This window comes from Triplophysa rosa, linkage group LG5, assembly GCF_024868665.1.
Source record: "Triplophysa rosa linkage group LG5, Trosa_1v2, whole genome shotgun sequence".
Lineage (NCBI taxonomy): Eukaryota > Metazoa > Chordata > Actinopteri > Cypriniformes > Nemacheilidae > Triplophysa > Triplophysa rosa.
Genome location: NC_079894.1, coordinates 1,654,141 through 1,677,019, shown reverse-complemented (window position 1 = coordinate 1,677,019; position 22,879 = coordinate 1,654,141). Strand labels below are relative to the sequence as shown.

General features: G+C 41.9%; 2 protein-coding genes across 3 annotated transcripts; both read right to left on the bottom strand.

Annotated features, from left to right (window-relative positions):
- Positions 1–11,328: 11,328 nt before the first annotated feature.
- Positions 11,329–17,696, bottom strand: LOC130553875 (GTPase IMAP family member 9-like). 2 transcript variants are annotated; one of them, XM_057333082.1, is made up of 3 exons: positions 17,444–17,696; positions 14,058–14,139; positions 11,329–12,794 (listed from the first exon to the last, which is right to left on the bottom strand). In XM_057333082.1, coding segments are annotated over exons 2-3 (981 nt in total). In that variant the 5' UTR covers positions 14,059–14,139; positions 17,444–17,696; the 3' UTR covers positions 11,329–11,814. The 2 variants fall into 2 exon arrangements, with proteins under 2 accessions (XP_057189065.1, XP_057189066.1); XM_057333083.1 differs by having other exon boundaries at positions 17,473–17,696.
- A 1,291-nt stretch (positions 17,697–18,987) lies between these two features.
- On the bottom strand, positions 18,988–21,001 carry LOC130553869 (GTPase IMAP family member 9-like). Its single transcript, XM_057333073.1, has 3 exons — positions 20,890–21,001; positions 20,361–20,422; positions 18,988–20,281 (listed from the first exon to the last, which is right to left on the bottom strand). Exons 2-3 carry the CDS (start codon positions 20,409–20,411, stop codon positions 19,136–19,138), a joined length of 1,197 nt encoding a protein of 398 aa, XP_057189056.1. The 5' UTR covers positions 20,412–20,422; positions 20,890–21,001; the 3' UTR covers positions 18,988–19,135.
- Between the last annotated feature and the right edge of the window lie 1,878 nt (positions 21,002–22,879).

The window sequence follows — 22,879 nt, the reverse complement described above, 5'->3', positions numbered from 1 at the left end:
TTTAGCTGCTTTGATGAAATGCAAATTGTAAAAGCGCTATAAAATAAAATGACATTGAATTGAATGACAGAGAGTTAATAAGACTCAACACATTAGATGTTTGTGACCGATCCTATTAGAGACACGCTAACATCTCCAAAACAGCGCAGAAATGCCATAACGCCAGAAATAGAAGAAATCATTGGGTTTACCCATCCTATGTTTTTTGAAGACTGTGATTGGTTGGTAGGCCAAGAAGGACAAAAGAGCGCTTTTAAGTAGGGTCATTAGTTTGAAATTGCACATCATTTTTTTCTGTTTTACCATACTCACGCACGCACGCACACACACACACATAAATTCTTTATTTTTTATTTACCATGCTGTTAATATCAACGTATTTGATAGAAAATGAACAGTGACACAATAAGTTTCTGTAAGTGCTGTAATTGTTTGTGTGATCACTGGTTGTGACAGTACCAAATCATCTCTGCTGCATAGCTGCATTTCTCCAGTTGCTAAATATGTTCATGTAGTGTTTTCTCATATGTCTTTCATCGGTCACAAACATGAACCCTGCACGATCTAATGTGTTGTGTCTTATTAACTCATTCAATGTAATTTTATTTTTTAGCACTTTAACAATTTGCATTGCATCAAAGCAGCTATACAAGAAAACCAAGATAAACCAAAGTTGAACACACACAATTAATTAAAAAAACCTTGAAAGTAATATGGAAATTGTCATGCATTGCAACACATTTCTTCTCACTTTTCATGTTTCGTCCATTTTCTCTGCTGCTAAAGAAACTCTTAAGTATCTTAAAAGCAGGGTTCGAATTGTGGGGGGGCTTGGGAGGTCCCGGACCCCTCATAAGCCTTAAGGGGGACCCCTCATAAGCTCTCAAATAATGAATTTGGGGGTCCCCTGGTTTTCCATTAAAACTAGACTAGGCCTACTACAAACACCATTTTTTTGTCAAAATTATCACGCTGAAACAAAACACTGTTGTCCGTTATTTGTCCAAATTTCATAAGACCAAATTAAAATGACATTTTTAACTGAAAAATCCATGCATGCTCAAGCGCCACACAGTGTTTGATGAAGACATGTGCAGAGATGTCGCACTGAGACAATGGCGTGTGCGGATCCTCTTATATTGAAACTGAAAGTGTTTTACTTAAACTCAACTGTTACTATAATTTTGATATGCAAATTTCTTTATGTGCAATGTTATTACGTGTTATACGCGACGCGTTACTAAGCAACTAATGGGACATACGGGTGGTGGAAAAATAGGAAAGGGAGCGAAAATATTTCTAATCTTTTGCTCTGCCCAAGAACAGGCAAGTGCAGAGGGGTGCTTTGGGGGCTTGAGCCCAGGCCCATTTTCTCCCTCGAGAGAAAGTGCCCTTTTTCTGGGATTTTTTTTATAAATGGATATATGAATGTGTACGCGTATGTGTTTCTGTTTGCGCACGGCTTTCCTTGTCAAACAATTAGAAAATGTCAGGTCAGGTCGGGAAATGTTGAGAGTTCCGATGCCTTTCTTCCATCCGCGCAGCCGCACATAGAGCGCGTGTGTAGCACGTTTGGCACATCAGGCAGAGAGCCGCAGAAGTGAAGCCCTCCCTCCTTTCCAGTAGAGTTTGTCTTGGTGTGGAGGTGAGTGGTGATGAACAGACTACATGTGCTTTCGAATTCACACCTAATTATCCAAAAGACAAACTGCTAATATTGTTTTGCTAACATCCATCACTTATGAGCTAATGAGTAAGCTAATAGCTAAAGTTTCGTTAAGGCTGAGGCAGTATATCATTGGCATGCATGCTAACTTGATGGAGAAACGACAGCTGAATACAGTCAAATTAATAACGTCATCAGAATCGCCTCATTGATATGTAAACCAGGCATTAAGTCATTAAAATGTGCTAACTTGCATACATTTGTCAGGCAATTCAGATGAACAGGATAAACAAAATAACTAAAGCATACCACCAGTTATTAGTTAATATGACTTACATCAAGAGTCTTTTCCCTTGAAATGTTATGTTTACATATGCAGATATATATGCCGCTTGTTTTGGATAATTTAGAACAAATCTACAGAAGCAAACAGACGAGGGTATAGAAGGCTTAAAACAAACAACTTTGTGTATTTTGGATATTTCCTTTCCATTAGAGCAAAAGAAGACATGAAAGCAAAATAGACCAACATGTCAAACTTGAACAGTACATAAAGTGTCCTGCCTTAAACAATAACTTGATAAGTTTGATGTCAGACTCCTCATCTAATAACTATCCATTTTATATGTTGTGTATGCTGATAGATCTAAGCAGCCCTCCCTCAAATGTGAAACAAAGTTCTTGTCACCATCAGTGTGTGTGTGCGTGGTACAGTAAGTGTAATTATAGGTAATAATATTAATAATAATTAGTTAAGCAGCTGTATTTTTGTATGTTGTCAATCATTTTTTGCAATGTGTTTTAATTATTTTTGCAGGTTTTTGTCCTGTAAAATAACAAATTGGCACCAGCTGCCTTTTTCAGTTTAGTGTGAAGTTAGTCCCAATAACACCAAAATAATTAAAACAGTTTATTGGCTTGTGCAAAATAAATTATATCATATATTTAAATTATTAGTGAAAATATGTCATTTTCCTTTGTGCAGTCATTTATCCTAAATATATACTTGAAACTTTAGCATAGAAAACATACACATTGTGGCTTAATTTCCTTTGTTGTTGCCTGTTCTTGTGATAAAAGTTGTGAATTCTACAGAAGACCATTATTGGAAAATGAAACAACATGAAACAATTGGGTGAGTGTGAGGGATTTAAAAGAATAGTTATTTTAATATATTTAACATTTTGTTTGGAAAAAATTAAAACAAATACGAGAAGTGCCCTTTTTTTCAACTTGAGCCCATGCCCCTCAAAATGTCTGTGCACGTCCCTGCCCAAGAACATCGCGTTCCTTTGCAAAACTTGCGTTTCCCCAAGGATATTTTTCTTCCTTCAGAAAACGTTCCCATTTCCCAGAGATTATTTTGCGCTCCGTTCTGCAAACATAAGATCCGAATTTGACGAGAAGGCTACCCTTCTGCTTTCGCCCAAAGGAATTACATTTGTTTTTCTTATTCTGCATTGGTTCATATGGATTATATACATATACTTGATCAACATTATCAAGAGATGAATAATGTTTAAAACTCTCATATGCTTCTGACTGGCTGGTTTGGCAGCACTGTACAGACAGCCACTATTGACGCGTCCTCTCCCTCACTCGTTCGAGTAGCCTACTCCTCTCTACTCCTATCAACAACATCCACCGTAAACTTCCATGGTGTATCCAGATTAAAAAACATGAATAAAGTGTAGGACAACACAGAATTACAATTATAAATCTTTTCAGTACTAAACACAATAGCTGAAAAGAACGTACTATTTAAATGAGTTTATCTGTTGTTTTGATGCTAGGATGGTACTTCAAAACACGTGGTGCTTGTGAAGTTATATTAGCCTAGCCAATTAAAAGACTAAAAATAACTTACCATCCCTTCCAGTGGCCGATGAAACTGCCTCCCATGCCTTTTCTTTAGCATTCATGTCTTTATAAAAACAGTCCTGGGGGTCATAAATCACTTTGTATTTCCCAATAATTAGCCGTGTGTCATCCATCGCGCTGCCGTCTTGTACTTTCTGGACCACCTGCTTGTCACTATCTGCATCAAGCACCTTCCTCTTGCAATATAAACACTGCAGAATATTTGTACCACACAACATTTTAATCTGCTTTTATTGCTCAATTAAACAAATAACATAAATCAAAAAGGTAGTAAACTTCATTTATATGCATTTATGGTGAAATTACTGCATTTCTGTGTCAATTCGTGTTCATTTTGAGCATGATACATGTGCTATCACTTTAAAACGGTCCGTGCTGTACAGCAAAAATAGACTGGATGCGGAAACGATCGCTGCACTGCTGCAGACGCACTGCTCCTAGAACGCACTGCCAGACCACAAACGCACTGCAAACGGAGTATGTGTGAAACAGGGGTAAGAGCTCTTTTAAGGGTTAAGATGCTTTATGAATTACTTTTTTCTTTACTAGGATCTTTTCTTTAATTTTAAGGGGAAACGCCCACATTTCTAAGAATTTTCTTAGAATTTTAGGAGCAACTCTTTGCACTAAGATTTTTCATGAATATGGGCCCAGCCGTTTATAATTCCAAGGCAATTATTTAACAAAACTAATGCATGCTGGGATGAGATTCTATGCTGTACCCAGCATGCATTGTGGCATAAATAATACAATTGGATTGATTATTGCTTTTATAAGAGAAAAATCCATAATAATTAAACTATTTAAGTTTTAAGACCAGTAAGGCAGCTGAAAGAAACCACAAGGGTGTAACAGCTACCCAGTGTTTCACTTCACCCACAAGCTCCTCCTTAGCATCGACAACAATTATAAAAGCTAAACTCTCGAATTGACTAACTTGCATGGATTTCAAGGTCTGTTTAAAATATAAGAGATGGTTTTGAGGAAAATGTTTCTCTTTGCACTGTTTATTCTTGGTACGCATAATGTCCAAGCCATTTGTTTGTTGAAAGTAGACTATTACACACAGTACTATGATATGTTTATGTAAAATATACGGCTTTCTAAATCTTAACAGTGTAGATCAGAGGGCAGCATTAGTAGTCGATATGATACATCGAATGTCAAAACGTGATTTATTACCCATAATTTATGACCCCCTGCCAGGTGCATGTTTATGACCCCTTTGATCGTGCATCCTGTGTACATTTATGACCTCTTTGTTGTTGTTCAGGAAAAGTGTTTATAATTTCCAGACCTCCTTGTTTCACACCCCCTTCTTTGCAGAAGAGATAAGGATTTGGTTTGAGAATGCTTGGTCTTTGACCATAATGTCTGTGAATGAAGCAATAAAATATGAGTTAAAGAAAATAAGAAGCACTGATGTTAAATAAAATAGATAAATAGTGATTAACCTAAATAAGATAAAATAGTATTTTGAAGTTGTTAAAATGAAAATGTAGTTCCAGCTATGTTGGGGGATCCTCTGTCCCACTTCCTACCCACACACCCCTCCACCCCCAAACCAAGACGGTGCGTTCACCCTGGCTGTCTTTTTACCTGGCAACATGATGTGCTGTGGGAGATTTGTAAATTAGAGAGATATAAATTAAATGTTTATGTGTGTGACGTTTCTTCTAAGAGCGAGTTGGTTTTGACTTTTATCTGACAAATGATGAAAAGTGTTTGAGACTTTGGGTCTGTCTTCTTATCAACGTTACGTCTCCCAAACAAAGGTTATGTTTGTGTGTTTTTACGACCTGGTAATTAATGTTTAGGTTTGTGGTTTTTATGACCTGTTGTTGTGTGTGACGTTTCTTTTAAGAGTGAGTTGGTTCCAGGTTTAAGACTTTAATCTGCCAAATGATGAAAGTGTTTGAGACTTTGGTCTGCATTCTTACCAATGTGCCATAAACTATCTTTTTATTAAAGGACATGTTCTTCCTGGTCATGGAAGAGTGGGTCCGAATGTGAGTTTTTGTTAGACTAAACAAGGCAATGTGCTCTGACAAAGGTTTAGTGTTCAAGTGTTAAGTCAAAGATTCATTTAACAAATATGTGTTTTTCATCCTGTCTGATTTTCTTCTGCCTGTGGAAGATGTCGGGGGACTCTGCTAGGCATGTAGTGCCAGTATATTACTGGTCCACATTCTTAACAACGGTCGTCAATTAGCTTTTGATTAAAGCACATGCCCAACATGTTCTCTCTGCCTGTCCAAATGTGTTAGCACCTCTAAACTGTCAGTTTAACACAACTATAGACTTTAGGAGTTAAGTCAAGGACTTGACCAGATATTGATTAAGTCAATATCTGGTCAAGATCTGGAAATTATTTATTTATTTATTATTTTATTATTTTTCCTGAACAACAAAGAGGTCATAAATGTAAAAACCCCAATTCCAATGAAGTTGGGACATGTGTAAAATGTAAATAAAAGTAGAATACAGTGACTTGCAAATTCCTTTTGACTCATTTTTAATTGAATGCACCACAAAGACAAGACGTTTAATATTCAAACAGATAATCTTTATTGTTTTTTGCAAATATTCACTCATTTTGAATTTGATGCCTGCAACACGTTCCAAAAGAGCTGGGACAGGGGCAACAAAAGATGTGGAAAGTTGAGGTTTGCTAAAAAAAACACCTGTTTGGAACATTCCACAGGTGAACGAGATTATTAGAAAACAGTGATTTGGTATAAAAGGAGCGTCCTATTCGGCTAAGTCATTCACAAACAAGGATGGGGCGCGGTTCACCACTTTGTGAACAACTGCGTGAGCAAACACTCCAACAGTTTAAGAACAACGTTACTCAACGTGCAAGGAATTTAGGTATTCTTCATCTACAGTCCATAATATCATCAAATGATTCAGATAATCTGGAACAATCTCTGCATGTAAGCGACAAGGCCGTAAACCAATGCTGAATGCCTGTGACCTTCGATCCCTCAGTCGGCACTGCATTAAAAACAGACATCATTCTGTAAAGGATATTACCACGTGGGTTTTGAAACACTTTAGAAAACGTATTGGTTACGGTTGTAACCTCAGTTCCCTGATGGAGGGAACGAGACGTTGTGTCGAACCAACAGATGGGGTTCGCCCTTGAGAACCTATTGAACTTCTGACTAGTTTCGAAAAGGCCAATGAAATTGGCGAATAAAATTTGCATGCTGGACTCTGCCCCCGGATATCCTGGTATAAAATGGAGATGGCGTGCTGCATTCATTCACCTTTGGGCTGAGGAGCCTGAGACCTCTCACGTCTGCTGCAGCTGGCAGCACGCGTTGTGGCATAAGGGACACAACGTCTCGTTCCCTCCATCAGGGAACTGAGGTTACATCCGTAACCAAGACGTTCCCTTTCTGTCGGTCTCTCGACGTTGTGTCGAACCGATAGATGGGATTCCTATGGAAAACGCCACGGCACTGTGCCGCATCACAATCTCTAGCGAAGCGATGGTGACTGGCCAGGGCGTGTCAGACGTGAGCGCTACCACGAAATTGTAACCCACCAGTGGATAGGTAGGGGGTCCCAGAGCTTTTTAAAAAGGTGGGAAGCCCCTGCCTTCGGCCCTCACGGGTGGCGGCCTTGTTTCTCTAACAGCGATCCCGGTACCGTAAGGCCACTGGGTAAGCGCTACTTCCTCAAATGGGGGACGCGCTACAGAGACCACTTCCTACCGTAGGGAGGAGTTTAGTGGAGATACCAACATGGTCTCGCCATTTAGGGGAGAACTCATGGGAGGAATGTGCGGACTGAAGTAGTTTACCGCAAGGTGGAGGTCCACCTGGGGAAGGTCATGGGTTGCCAAGGTGGGAACCAATCATGAGGATACATCAGACGGAACCGCCCTGCTGGGGGGTTATACGTCTGGAGCACTAGGTCCGGTTAGAGCTATGTGGGAGATAACTCAACTGTTCCCCGGCCTAAAGGGGCAGGGCTGCTCTGCCCAGCCTGTCCCCTGGAAGGGTGCTTAGTGATGGATGGAATGCCTGTTCTTCACCCAGTGGGGGAAGAAGGGAGGCGAAAATAGCACGCTGACCCACCTAGGAGGGGGAAGGTGCTTTCGCAGGCGTATGCCCTACCAGCCGCCAGTCTTACCTGATTCCTGCAAGACTCGAGCTGACACCAGTTTTATGCAGAGGCTGTAGAACCTCGCGAAGGTGTTGGGCGTAGCCCAACCCGCAGCTCTGCAGATGTCTGTCTGAGAGGTGCCCTGAGCCAGTGCCCACTAGGAGGCTATACTCCGGGTTGAGTGAGCTCTCACTGCCAGGGGCATGGGCGATCTTTGGACCGGTACGCCGTCGTGACTTCCGCTTGTCCCGCGACCAGCTGTGCGCTAGAGCATCCATGCCGAGGGGGGCCTCGGACAAGGAATACCATATCGGGCAATGGGTGGTGTCCAGGGAGGTGAACAGGTCTCCCTGAGCCTGCTCGAACTGCACCCAAATGAGCTGGACTACACGGGGGTGGAGTTGCTACTCTCCGCAAGGCGTCAACTGACGAGAGAGTGCGTCGGCTGTCTGGTTTAGGACGCCTGGGATATGTGTGGCTCGCAGGGAGCGGATCACCTGCTGACTCCACAGGAGGAGGCATCGGGCGAGTCGTGTTAACTGCCATGAGCGAATGACACCCTGGTGGTTGATATACTCTACGGCAGTTGTGCTGTCCGACCGGATCAGCATGTGCTTGTCCTGCACGAGAGGTTTTAGCCTCTTCAGTGCAAGTAGCACAGCCAACAACTCTAGGCAGCTGATATGCCAGCACAGGCGGGGGCCCGTCCATTGCATACGGCACCCCAACCCTGCAGGGAGGCTTCTATCGTCACCACGACGCACCTCATAACCTGCCCGAGAGGGATCCCTGTCCGTAGAAAGGTCATTGAAGACCATGAGGTTAGGGTGCATCGGCAGAGAGGCATGATGACCATACACCTGCTGCCTGTGTGCCATGCTTTCCAGGGAACTCGACTCTGTAGCCAGTGTTGGAGCGGTCACATGTGCATCAACCCAAGGGGTATTACCGAGGATGTCATGTGTCCCTGGAGCCTCTGAAATTGTTTCAGGGGGACCGCTGACTGCTTGAAAAGATTCAGGCAGTTCAACACTGACTGAGCGCGCTCGGTAGTCAGTCGCGCTGTAATGGAGACAGAGTTGAGTTCCATACCGAGGAAGAGGATGCTCTGCACAGGGGAGAGCTTGCTCTTTTCTCGGTTGACCTGTGGTCCCAATCGATCTAGGTGCCGGAGCACTAGGTCCCTGTGTGTACACAACAGATCTCGCGAGTCTGCCAAGATGAGCCAGTCATCGAGATAGTTTAGTACCCGCACACCTCTCTCCCTGAGGGGGAGCATCCTGAACGACAGCTTGAGTAGGTGCCTGTTCAGGGTACGCAGATCTAGCAACCCCCGCCTTTTTTGGGGACGATGAAGTACGGGCTGTAAAACCCATTGGACATCTTGGCTAGAGGGACGAGCATGATCGCTTCCTTCGCCAGAGGGGTGGCGACCTCGGCCCGAAGCACGGGGCATCCATGCCTCTGCTGAGGTTAAGAGGATGCCCCGAAACTTGGGCTGGCGTCTGGCGAGTTGGATCGCGTAGCCGAGATGGATCGTATCCTGTAGCCACCGTGACGGTTTGGGAAGCTCTTGTCAGGCTCCCAGGGACCGAGACAGGGGGGCTAGGGGTATGATCTGCTTCATTGACCTCCCAGGGGGTGGTTTGATGGCTGGCAGTGTGGATCCCTCGCTGTGGGGAAGCGTCTGCTGACTTACCTGCCTGGCGATGATGTAGCACAAGGCACCGTTGACTGAGAGTGCTGAGGGCTACTGACGCAACGTCGAGTTGCCGAACACCGTCGTGTAGAGGGTGAGAGCGGCTGTGATAAACACTCAGAGAGAGAGGAAACTCTTTTTGTAAGAAAGTGGGCTGTTGGGACGGGGCAGGAACCGTCCTGGATCAACCAACCAGTGATGGAATGGCTGGGCTCGGGCCTGATGGTATTCTCGATCATACCTGGTGTCTTCCCATGAGGGCCGCTTCCACCGCGGCTGCTGACGTTGTGGTGGTCTCCTCTTCGAAGAGGACCAGGGCTGGTGGGAAGCAGACGGTGCACGGGATCTCGACGGCCGGAGGGCGGCCAAGGCGCGGCGGGGGAGGATATGCTTGATAGCCTCTGTCTGCTTCTTTACTGTCGAGAGCTGCTGCTCGACAGTATCAGCGAACAGCCCCCCCCCCTGCGAGATCTGTGCAAGGTTCAGCCAGAGGTGTCTCTTCTGGACCACAAGTGTGGACATCGCCCAACCCAGGGCCCGCGCGGTCACATTGGTTGCCCGTAGAGCGAGATCGGTGGCGGTGCGGGGTTGCTGCATAAGCGCTGGGTCGGTCTTACCCTCGTGGAGCTCTCTCAACGCCTTGGCCTGATGGACCTGCAGGATGGCCATAGCGTGGAGAGAGGAGGCAGCTTGGCCCGCAGCAGTGTAAACTCTCAACACCAGAGATGCCGAAATCCTACATGCTTTGGGCGGGAGCCCCAGGTGGCCGCCGCCTGCAGGCACAATTTGCACCGCAACGGCACACTCCACCTGGGGGACATCGACGTTTCCTCTAGCTGCCCCACCATCGAGGGAAGAAAGGACGTCGGAACAAGTATGACGTGCACGTGCCGAAAATGGGGCGTTCCAGGTCTTACTGAGTTCCTCATGCACTTCCAGGAAACACGGCACTGGGGGCGGGCGCGGCTTGGAGCCACGCTCAAACCCGAGGTACCATGTATCCAGCCGCGAGCGCTGGGAGAGGCAGTGCGGGCACTGCAACCCAATGCTCACGGCGGCCCGGGAAAGCACGGCTGACATTTCGACGTCCGCTTCTTCCTGGGCTCGACCCCCCGAGGGAGGGAGCTCCGAGGAATCATCGGAGTCAGATGCCAGTAAGTCACCCTCCGATGCTGCAAGGGACATCTCATCATCATCACGCATCGTTTCCGAATACGTGATTGAGGAACAAGATGGTGGGGCCGTCTCTTGGGAAACGGTCAGACGAGCGAGACGAGGTGCGAACAGTCCACGAGCCAGTGGCTGACGGATTAGGTTCACAGTAATCCTTATATCACCCTTGTTGCTCGCCGTAGCGGATGGCAGGGTCGTAGCCACTGCTGTCACGGAATGGGCAGCAGACGAGGTGGTGGCTGAGTCCCGAGGGAATACAGCCACCCGTGAACGCAACGTCTGAATTGTCATCTACCCGCAGTGCGGGCAGGACATATCCACAAAGGCTGCCTCAGCGTGCCGGGTGCCCAGACACAGACATCGAGGCAGACATCGTGTCCGTCCCCCGCCTCGATGAGTGTGTTGCACCCACGAGAACAGCGGGACATGCGGCGCTAGAGAATTTAGCTCTTTTAGAGAAAGAAAACACCTCTGGAACTGCCGAGACGCCCAGAGGAAGTCACTGCAGGAAGGGACAGTCCGCTGCACCACATCGTTCAGAATTCAGCAGTAATCGAAGATCAATGTAGATCCTAAATTGCATTATGAGATCGAAGGCTCCGAAGAACAAAAGGTGAATGAATGCAGCACGCCGTCTCCCTTTTATACCCGGATATCCGGGGCGGAGTCCGGCATGCAAATTTCAATCGCCAATTTCATTGGCCTTCTCAAAGCTAGTCAGAAGATGATAGGTTCTCAAGTCAAACCCCATCTGTCGGTTTGACACAACGTCGAGAGACCGACAGAAAGGGAACCACTAATAAACAGAGAAGGCTATTTTTTATTTTAAAAGCCAAAGAAACATCATGTGACAGTTACAGAAATTATTCATAAACTGGAATACATTAATTGATGGAATACATTCAGACACATTCTTGATAAGAACAAAAGTGGATAGTAGAAATTGTGTTAATCAAATAATTATAATTAATAATTAAGTTATTAGTGAAATCAAATACAAATCAGTACAAAGTTTCTATATCCGATTTCTCTTTAATGATATTCAAAATTAGTCACCTACACTCCCAAAGTTCTTACAGCCTAAGGAAAAGCAGGAGACAAAAACCATTGAGATGATCAAAATAAAGAAATGAATCTGACTTCAACTGAACTTAAATACATTTATCAACTGTGACGTTAAAGACACTGAATCCAACAGTCATATTTTTTTTAAATGTTGAGAATAAGTTGAATTTTAAAAATAAGCTCCAGCAACTCCTTAAAAATCTCCACTAGAAGCTCAACCAACTACGGCTCCACCAACATCTCCATAAACAACAGCGGCACCAACAGCTCCACCAAAAGCTCCACCAACAGCTCCACCAACAGCTCCACCAACAGCGGCACCAACAGCAGCTCCACCAAATACAAAACCAGCTGCCATGGCTGCCATAAAAAGAGGATGCTTATACTTGGATAAAAACCGCTGAAATCCGCTGATTTGTTCTGGTTGACCTTCGTACTTTGGTCTGACTCTCTCCTCTGTCTCCCTTCTCACTCTCTCATCTGTCCTCTTTGTCTCTCTCTGTTTCCTCTCTTCTTCCTCTTGTCTAAATCTCTGAGCATCTTCATACATCTGATTACTGTAGTGTCCTCCTCCATTCAACTCTATCATTGCATCAATCTTCTGCAGTAGATCATTCACCTGCTCTCTGTTATTATTATCTTTATTGTTGAAGACGTGATATCTGCCACCACACTGATCAACTAGACGTCTTAAATCTCCGTTCTCCTCAATGAGCTCCTCTACGGTCCTGTCTTCTAGCTGATCTCCACGAGTGAAGAGAATGATGGAGTATTTTAACACCTCCTGACCAAACAACGTCTCAATCTTCTGAGGAATCTCCTGCTCCTGTTCAGTGAATCTGTCACCTACTCTAAACACAATGAGACATGCATGCGGTCCTGGACTGGATAAATAAACACTTCTGCCTATCTCTGTTATTAACTCATCAGGTTTCTTCTGTGTGTCAAAGAATCCAGGAGTATCAACTACAGACACAGATCTGCCTGAAACAATGCCATGCTCCTCTGAACATTCACTGGTTACTGCGTTCATTCCCATGACAGATCTGAACACCTTCTGTCCCAGTATTGTGTTTCCAGCTGCACTCTTCCCAACACCAGTTTTACCCAGAAGAACAATCCGTCTGGATAAACGATCGGCGACAGGAATATCATGACTGTTGATGGGGATTCTTTGCTGAGGATTATTTGGCACTGTATATAAAAGAAAAAAGATCAAACAATCACTTATTTTACAACATGTCATTTTCTGTGTTACCTTATACTACTAAAACTTACTAATATATTACGGTTAACAGTAAATACCAATTCTGTTTAAGATAAAGGAAACAATATTACTCATGCTTAAACCCAATTAATGTGCCTTTTTTGTCAAGACTGTTATTTTGAAGTAATTTCTTGGATGTTTTACTGCCACCTAAGGGGTGTTCAAAGTTTTTGTTTAGTACAAGCAGAAAGCAGGCTTTAACACATGGTGGTTATGCGGTGCAACTAGTTTTCTTATCTATGATTGCCTGAGACACTATTCGTCTGTAAGTAACATATTACTTAAGTAACATAATTGAGTTTATTTTCATATTTTCATCCACTAGAGCATGTCAATTGTTCATGTAAAGTATTATTTTTGAAAACAGAAATATCTAGCTGTTTACTTACAAATTAGGCTACATAACATTCATGGTTACTAATAAGCATTTTTTTCTGTTTTGTAATAACAGTTTTACAATGGAAATGGAAATGGTGAACTTCCTTTAAATTAAAAAAAATATGTATCACTTACATATATAGGGAAGAGGGGAGGGGGGGGGGGTGGTTGAGGGGGATGTTCCTGGACAGGGATTATTTTAAACCTGGACTAGGCCTTATTTAAATGAGGATATTTAAATAGTTTTTAAAAACATTGTCATAAAAGGTCTTTACAGTTGATCTTTCACTGGGTGAATCGGGAGAACCAGAAGAAACTTAAAGGAACTTGAATCACATTTATGGAGAAAAACTTTATCTTTTTTATTTCTCTCAACTCAAATTGATTTATAAAGCGATTTTTACCATTTTCATTGTTATACAGCAGCTGTACATGAAACATATTGACTATAAGCAAAACATGAAACTATAAATTATAAAATCAAAGTAAGAAGAACAAAGTGAATAAATACACTCCCATTTCACATACGCATAAAAAAATAATTATATGTGGCACACACAAACGCACGCACACACAGCACAGAGAAGCACACATAGAAAGAGAAACACAGGTAACATATTATACAGACTAGGAATTCCTATATGGAGTAGTCAATCAATTACGCAGAATGTTACATTCAAAGTGATATTAATAAACACAAAAACTTTCAAAAAATGTATACAGCTGATGTCAGCAGCCCCATCCCCCCTCCCTAATCAGGCAAACAGTTCAAAGAAATTTGCAAACAGGGGTGGGGAAGAGCTTTTACTTACTCTTTGTACCACAAACTTTGTGTCACAAGCACTGGCAATTCAGAACCTTCACTTTCACTGCGTGAGACAGAAGCAGATCGCCCTAAAAGAAAACATGGACAAAACACACATTGTAATCACATTTGACATGAAATATGACAGGCTGTTTGCTAATTAAAGTGTATTCCTGGTCCCTTTCATAAAGTAAAAGCTAAAGGTAAAGATAGATTTATTCAAGTAAAGCTTTATAGTTCCATGGCCAGCTAAGGGTATGCCCCATATAGAAAAATGATATATAGAAAAAGAAGTAAAACACATGTTAATGTATGATTTTCACAGATACTTGTACATATATGCAACATATATTTCAAAAGATTACAAACATGGCTGCTTTCATATATAAATTAAATTAAATTAAATATAAAAAATAAAATATTTTTCCAAATACATAAATATATAAGTCATATATAGCTAAAGAATACATGGTCATATATGGACAAAACACATTTAGCATTAGCATGTGATCAGTGTTTCATTGGGCTGTTGACTCTTGACTTTAACTTGTCTTTCTTTGTTGTGGTGTTTTATAATGAACACAAGACTTGTGCTTTGATGTTGAAAGGTGTAGATGTAAATGCTGTTCCCTTTCTGTCGGTCTCTCGACGTTGTGTCAAACCGACAGATGGGGTTCGCCCTTGAGAACCTATCAACTTCTGACTAGTTTAGAAGTTCTGACTCCAACCCAACGTGAGCGTTGGGTTGGAGTGTTTACCAGAAGTGCATGAGGAACTCAGTAAGACCTGGAACACCCCCTTTTCGGCACATCCACGTCAAAGTAGTTCTGTCGCCCTTTCTTCCCTCGATGGTGGGGCAGCTAGAGGATACGTCGATGTCCCCCAGGTGGAGTGTGCCGTCACGGTGCACGTGTGCCCGCTGACGGCTGCCACCTGCGGGGCTCGACCTAGACTCCTGTCCAAAGCATGTAGGTTCTCGGCATCTCTGGTGTCTCTGGCTTACACTGCTGCGGGCCAAGCTGCCTCCTCTCTCCGCCATGGCCATCCTGCATCAGGCCAAGGCGTCGAGATAGCTCCACGAGGGTAAGACCGACCCAGCGCTTATGCAGGAACTCCGCACCGACACCGACCTCGTTTACAGGCGACCAAGGTGACCGCGTGGTGGTGACACACTTGAGGTCAAGGCGAGACACCTCTGGCCGAACCTTGCACAGATGAGTGACGCCGAGAAGGTCCGCTTTCTCGACACACCCATCTCGCAAGGGGGGGCTGTTCGGTGATACTGTCGAGCAGCAGTTCTCGACAGTAAAGAAGAAGACAAAGGCTATCAAGCATATCCTCCCCCGCCGCAACTCGGCCGCCCTCCGGCCGTCGAGTCCCGTGCACCGTCTACTTCCCAGCAGCCCTGGTCGTCTTCGACCCCCTCCGGAGAGACCACCAGAGGCAAGGATGCTCCCGTGCTTCGGGCCGAGGTTGTCACCCCTCTGGCGAAGGGAGCGATCGTGCTCGTCCCTCTAACCCAGATGTTCAACGGGTCTTACAGCCCGTACTTCATCGTCCCCAAAAAAGGCGGGGGTTGCTAGATCTGCATACCCTGAACAGGCACCTACTTAAGCTGCCGTTCAGGATGCTCACGCAGAAGCGCATCCTGGCATCTATCAGATGTCAAGATTGGTTCATGGCAATCGACCTGATGGAATTTTATGTGTATAAGGAAAGCCTGGAGGATCATCAGTGACTCCAGCCACCCGTCCCACAGACTGCTCTCTCTGCTGCCCTCAGGAAGACATTTCCGCAGCATCTGATCCCGCACTAGCCGACTGAGGGATAGCTTTTTCCCTCAGGCTATCAGGCTAATGAACAGTCAGAACTAACACACCCTACAGCATACTCCCACTTTACGGTATGCCACACATTGCACTTTAACTCTAACACAGTTCAAACTGGACTATACGTACACACTACACTAATGCAACAATCTATCTGCTACCACTGAATACCATCCATATAGTGTATAATGTGTATTGCTAACTGTAAGTATGTCAAATAGTACACTGTGTGTACTGAGTATATGTATGTGTATATTGTACACTGTCATCTGTATAAGTCTGTAAGTATGTAAATATTACTGTCTATATGTAAATTGTTTCTGCACTTTCTGGAGCACGCTCTCAAGAATTTCACTCACCAAGGCACTTGTGCTGTGGTGATGTGACAATAAAAGTGATTTGATTTGATATTTAAAACAAATGATTGCGTATACATGAGATAAAGTGTAATCGCAGTATTGCCAAAATCCTATTATAATCGCATTATTAATGTACATGTAAATGTAGTCTTTGTTACAGGAAGTGCTGCGGTTTTAGTTAAAGGATTGCTGTATTCTTTAGCTATATGACTCAAACTGTATATTTTTTGTTTTGGCGAAAAATGTGTGACATATATGAAAACAGCCATGTTTGTAATATTTTGAAATATATGTTGCAGATGTCATATGTGTTTTACATATATTTCTATATATCATTTTTCTTTATGGGGAAAAATAAGCACTGGTGGAAAATGTTGTTTACTTCCCTTACAGAAAAGACACATGAATTTCACGTTTTTCACATGTGATCACATGTATACAACATGTGTTTAACATGTGCAAAAAACACGTGTGATCACATGTGAAATGTGTATTTTTGGAACATTTTGGTGTGAATTCCATGTGAATTCCCACGTGAAACCCATGGGATAACATGTGCAACATGTGGTGACGTGAAGAACATGTGATCACATGTGGAGACATGTCGCATATGTTATCCCATGGGTTTCACGTGGGAATTCACATGGAATTCACACCAAAACGTTCCAAAAACACACATTTCACATGTGTTTTTTGCACATGTGAATTTCGTGTGTCTTTTCTGTAAGGGTTCTTATTAAATTATCCAGATGTAGACTACAACAATCTGTATGCGTTATAATAAATGTATCTAGTGGAATTATGGTTAAACAAAAATTGTGACATATGTTGTTGCCAGGCAGAATTCATACTTGCACATTATGACCCTGTCTAAAAGTGAGAGTGAGATGTTCTGTCATCTTCCTTAATCTGCTTCACTTTTAATTTAAGTTAAATATCAGACAGCACAAAATGGTTATACATAATTTAAAGTAAATTTACTGTACATGATTACACAACATTTATGTTAATAGACTGTTATGTAAATAGACATAGTTTTTCGACAATTTAATGACAATAATTCCCAAATTATTTTGCCATCCAAGTTTTTATTCCTGTTATTTCCACAACTTAATTATACTAAATGAAAATGAGCAGTGTAGGATTTACACTAAGCTGCAAAGAGCTACTTTAAAATTCAAGTCAAAAACAGACTACAGACTTACAGACTTGACAAAGATCAATTCACTCACTTTAGTGAAGAAGCCAAGACACATGCGATTAAAGAGAATGTGCAGGATATTTTCCTTCAGCTTAGGTTGCAGTCAGCCTCCCTGTTTTTAAGTATTTAAATGAAGTAAATGATAATGTTCAACGGAGAAGGGATATTTTCAGCGATAAAATAACTCAAGAACTGCTCTGAATGACTCGGTGAGAGAATGTTTACAAATGTGGATAGGAAGCTAGAGACCAGAAATCATAGAGGGTGGGATCTTTTAACTTTCGTTTCGTAACCACCCATAACAGTTTATAGCAACAACGACACCACACTAAATCCACTGAGAACACACAACAGCATAATAATACCCTGGTTAACACATTTTTAGAACATGTAAAAATCTTTCTGTCAGGGTTTATCTGTGTTTGTTTTGTTAACTCAATTTTTTATTAATTGATTATTTTAATATTGATTATTTTTTATCAGGTAATAATAATGATTTTTTATAAATTCGCTCTGTTTGTGTAACCCGTCTAACTTTCACACTAAGGTTCTTAGTCAGTGTTGCTTTAATTTGGTATTGCCCTTTAAGAGGGCGGAGCTAGCGTGTGTATGGAGAGAGCATATCGGAAGAAAAATGCGATGAGAGAATAGATCCAATCTAACTTCACTTGATATATATATATATATATTTTGTCATTGTATCATCATCTGGAAAAAATACAAGTCAGAATGTGATTGTATTGAAGTTTATCCCGCTACATTTTTGTGTGATTGTGATCTAAAGTTCATAAGATAGCGGCTAACAGCGCTGTGATGCTAGTTTTGCTAACTATGGTGAGCGATGCCATATACTCATTGCTATTTTTTTCCCACAAGTTGATTTGAATTATTAACGTATAATTTAAGTAATTAATTATTAACATATATAATTTAAGTAATTCATTTTGTGCCTATTTCGTTGATGTAATAGAGTTTTGTCACTCTAGGAAAAAGGGAAAACTTTATATTAAGAAAATATATACATGCAGAATGTACTAATGCATTTTATATATGTAATCTCCCTCATTAGGAATGGGAAAATGTTGTTATTAATTTGTAATGTATAATTGTTGCAGATTGTGTTTTTCTTTTGGCCTATTTATTGGAGGACAAAATTGGGACCTGAGTTCTCTGAACACAGGAATTTTCTGTAATGGGTAAACACTAAAACAATGTTCTATTGTCAAAACATGGAAATATTTTTACAGTGTAAATATCTAATAAATATCCATATCAAATAGTAATAATAATGAAAATAATAACAAATTGATGTCAGGGTGAACACAGTAATAAACACAGTGTTCCCAACTGCTTATCAACCCTCATTTTATGTGCTGGGATTTTGAAACAAAAAGGACCAATTCTGTTTAATGGTGATATTTTGGTTTACCTTCTGATATTTGTTTTTATAGCTACATGTAACTATAAATATGAGAGTGAGCAGTGCAGATTACATCAGTTTTATTCGGTGTAAGTCTTCATTTTAAAAATGACATGACACAGTAAACATCACTTCATCATCTTCATTATCATCATCTCCATTTCATATAAACATTGTGTTTCAAAAATTCTTAAAGCAGAAAACAACACAATGAATATCCAACTACTGACATTGCCTATAGGTTATTTTATCATGAACTGTAAAACATCAGCAGCTTCATTGTTTTGCTGTAAAAGCTGCAGCAGCTCCAGCCAAACCTGCTAACACTGTAACAGGAAACACATTTCCTCCGAGAAAGTGACCAATCACAGCTCCAGCAGATGCAGCACACGCAACATCTCCTGTCTTCAGCAATAACTGTCTAAGAGCACTGGGACGCTCACGAGAAGATGAAATGACATGCTGATTCTTCAACATCAATTTCCAAAGAATTTCTATGCAAACTCCGACAGTTGAAGCTAATCCTCCTGTACAGAAACCATTAGTGAACATCCATCCATTTGAAAAGTCTTTCTTCCACACAGAAACACCTCCTGTCACTACAGCAAAAACCATAATTATACAGACAGATTTCAGCTTTATATGTTTAACAAACAGATGTTTGAACCCCTTCCAAAGAGACTCTTGTTTTTCCAGCTTGGCTCTTTTTTGTTCTTCACATTCTCTCCTCACACGTATTTCAGTCTCTCTTCTGACTCTGTCTAATTCAGTTTGATGTTTTCTCTCTTTCCTATCCTCCTCTGCTTTCTTCTCCTTCTCTCTTCTCCTCTCAGTCTCCTGCATCATTTCTAGTGTGTAACAGATGTTTGTGTTGTCAGACAGCAGTCTGTTGATCTTCTCCATGAGTCCAGTCACCTGCTCTCTGTTTGCTGGAGCTTTAATGTTAAATTCATGATATCTCTGACCACATTGACTAATGAAATCAGACAACTGAGTATTTTCCCTGATAAGTTCTCCTAGTGATCTCATGTGTCTCTCATCTGCATGAGTGAAGAGCACTAGAGTAAATCTGAGAGCTTCAACACCAAACATCTGCACAAACCAACTAATGAAATCCATCTCCTGCTCAGTGAAAGTGTTTAAAGGCAGAATAAGCAGGATGGCATGAGCTCCTGGTGAACATAATTCAAGAGCTCTCTTCAGCTCAGAGTCTGAATCAAAGTCAGTGTGAGTGGAGAATCTGAAGTCTGGAGTATCAATCACTGTCACACTTCTGTCATTAACAGCATCAGTGTGTATTTGACACACTTTGGTCACTGATGAAGAGCTCCTTTTCGACTCAAACACAGTTTTATTAAAGATGATGTTTCCTGTGGTACTTTTTCCTGATCCAGTTTTACCGATCAACAGCAGCATTATGTTCTGAAACAAGTATAAAATCACATAAAATGAATTGTACACACGTTATTTCTAGCAAAATTACTAATGAAAAGAGACACACCTGCTCCATCATCTGAAGGTGCTTTATATCTTTGCTCAAAGACATTTCCATCGAAAAACAGTCTAAATTGAATAACAACAATAGCACAAGTTACCCAAGCAGCACAAACAAAGATATAGGCATGTAAGTTTTTTTATTTATAATGACCTAAAAACAGTGACATTTGTATAAAATCTATGAGATCAACAGTTAACAGAGAATCACTGCTAATAAATTAAAAAGTATGGACATAAAATAAAATAAGTGAATCATTATTAAATAAACAAGCAATCCTTGCTGACTCACACAACCACTGGTTTAAAAGTACATTACAATCCGACAGCACATTTCACGATGTACAATAGGACAATCTGCTATTTGTCAGGATGATGTGATATCTATCTATAAACAATCTTTTATCATTAATGCTTTCACAAAGTAAAAACAGAAGTTATACCTAATATCAAATTTTGGTTTGTTTGAGATTTTCATTCACCTGACCATTTAGCTTACGTCATATTTAAAATTAGGCTGTAACTTGAACACTTACCGAGAAGAACAGAGTATAGGCAATGTAATACGCTTCCCTCAGAAGCAAGCTTTAACTAAACGACGAGACTTTCACTTCTAACAAAGGCGTGTAAAAGATCACATGATGCAATGAGTAGCCAAACAGAATGTACAAAGTGAAAGATAGAGTTTTGTTTTCCAGTAAATCACGTGCTTGTGTGAATTCCCCTTTGGGGCTGGACTTTTTAGTGTAGGACAGAAAACATCAAATAATAACATCACCAAACAGCATATAGCAACATTCACGCTTAGCCAGACCAGAGAGTTATTTAAATAGAACAACATAAATGCAAAAGCATAACATAAATGATCACAACTAAAATTCACAACGAAAAAACATTGTTAACAAGTCTGTATGTCTGAAGCACAAGGCTCCAACTATTTCATTTGAATTTTGAATACTCTTTAGGTAAGCCTTACTTCTATAGCCTACTGTTAATTTACATTTATTATAATTCATATTTTACCACATTTTTTATATTTTACAGTTGTGCAAATGACCAGTTAAAGAACTTTCCCATCCGCTGTGCATGTGAGAAATGAATTGAAATATTGTTAAGTGACTTAAGTAAATTCCTAAGTAAAATAATGTTGAGCAATATTTAAAATATACTAAGCTAATATTTAAAACATGATTGTTAAAACTGGCCATCAGGAATTAATGGCAATTTGTTAATTGCCATTAATTCCTTATTTATGAAATTAGGCATTCATACTCATGTCCAGAGGTGGAAAGTAACAAATTACATTTACTCGCGTTACTGTATGGAGTAGGCTTTTGTGTACTTTTTTAAGTAGCTTTTAAAATCTGTAATTTTACTTGTACTTAAGTATAATTTGTGTGATGTATTGTACTTCGTTATACTTAAAATCACATCCGTTACTGAGTAAAACAATAATGAAAACATTGCAAGGAAAAAAACGCGACCGGAAATTACTCCAGTACAATAATGGGTGCGAGTTTGAGCTTACGCCGATACCAGAAGAGTGATGGAGACGGAGAAGTTAAACTTCGGTATAGTGCACCTGTCCTAAGGTGAAACCGTCTTGGTTACGTATGTAACCTCAGTTCCCTGATGGAGGGAACGAGACAGTGTGTCGAGCCAACAGATGGGGTTCGCTCTTGAAAACCTATCAACTTCTGACTAGTTTAGAAAAGGCCAATGAAATTGGCGAATGAAATTTGCATGCCGGACTCCGCCCCCGGATATCCGGGTATAAAAGGGAGACGGCGTGCTGCATTCATTCACCTTTTGGGTGAGGAGCCTGAGAGCATCCCTCGACCGCTGCGGCGGGCGGCCAGCGTTGTGGCATAAAGGACACAACGTCTCGTTCCCTCCATCAGGGAACTGAGGTTACATACGTAACCAAGACGTTTCCTTTATGTCGGTCTCTCGACGTTGTGTCGAACCGACAGATTGGGGTTCCTATAGAAAACGCCACAGCGCTGAGCCGCGTCACAATCTCTAGTGGAGCGACGCTGACTGGCCTGGGCGAGTCAGACGTAAGCGCTAGCGCGAAATTGTAACCGTCCAGTGGAGAGGTAGGGGTCCCAGAGCTTTTGCGAAAAGATGGGAAGCCCCTGCCACGGAGGCCTTGATTCTCTAACAGCGAGAAGCCGCCCGGCACCGTAAGCGCCACTGGGTAAGCATTATTCCCCCCGGGGGAAAAACGCTACAGAGACCACTACCTACCATAGGGAGGAATTAGTGGAGACACCACTAATGGTCTCACCATCAGGGGAGAACTCATGGGAAAATGTGCGGACTGAAGGAGTTAACCGCAAGGTGGGAGTCCACCTAGGGAGGTCATGGGTTGCCGAGGTGGGAACCATTCATTCATGAGGATACATCAGATGGAACCGCCCACGGGTGGGTTTGGGGTTACCACGTCTGGAGCACTAGGTCCGGTTAGAGCTATGTGGGAGATAACTCAACTGTTCCCCAGCCTAAGGGGGCAGGGCTGCTCTG

Bases quoted from the DNA above. Each gene is read 5' to 3' on its own strand.
- LOC130553869 (XM_057333073.1), bottom strand. From the start codon at position 20,411: ATGGAAATGTCTTTGAGCAAAGATATAAAGCACCTTCAGATGATGGAG. The intron at 20,282-20,360 runs GTGTGTCTCTTT...TACTTGTTTCAG, and splicing joins ACCTTCAGATGATGGAGCAG to AACATAATGCTGCTGTTGAT.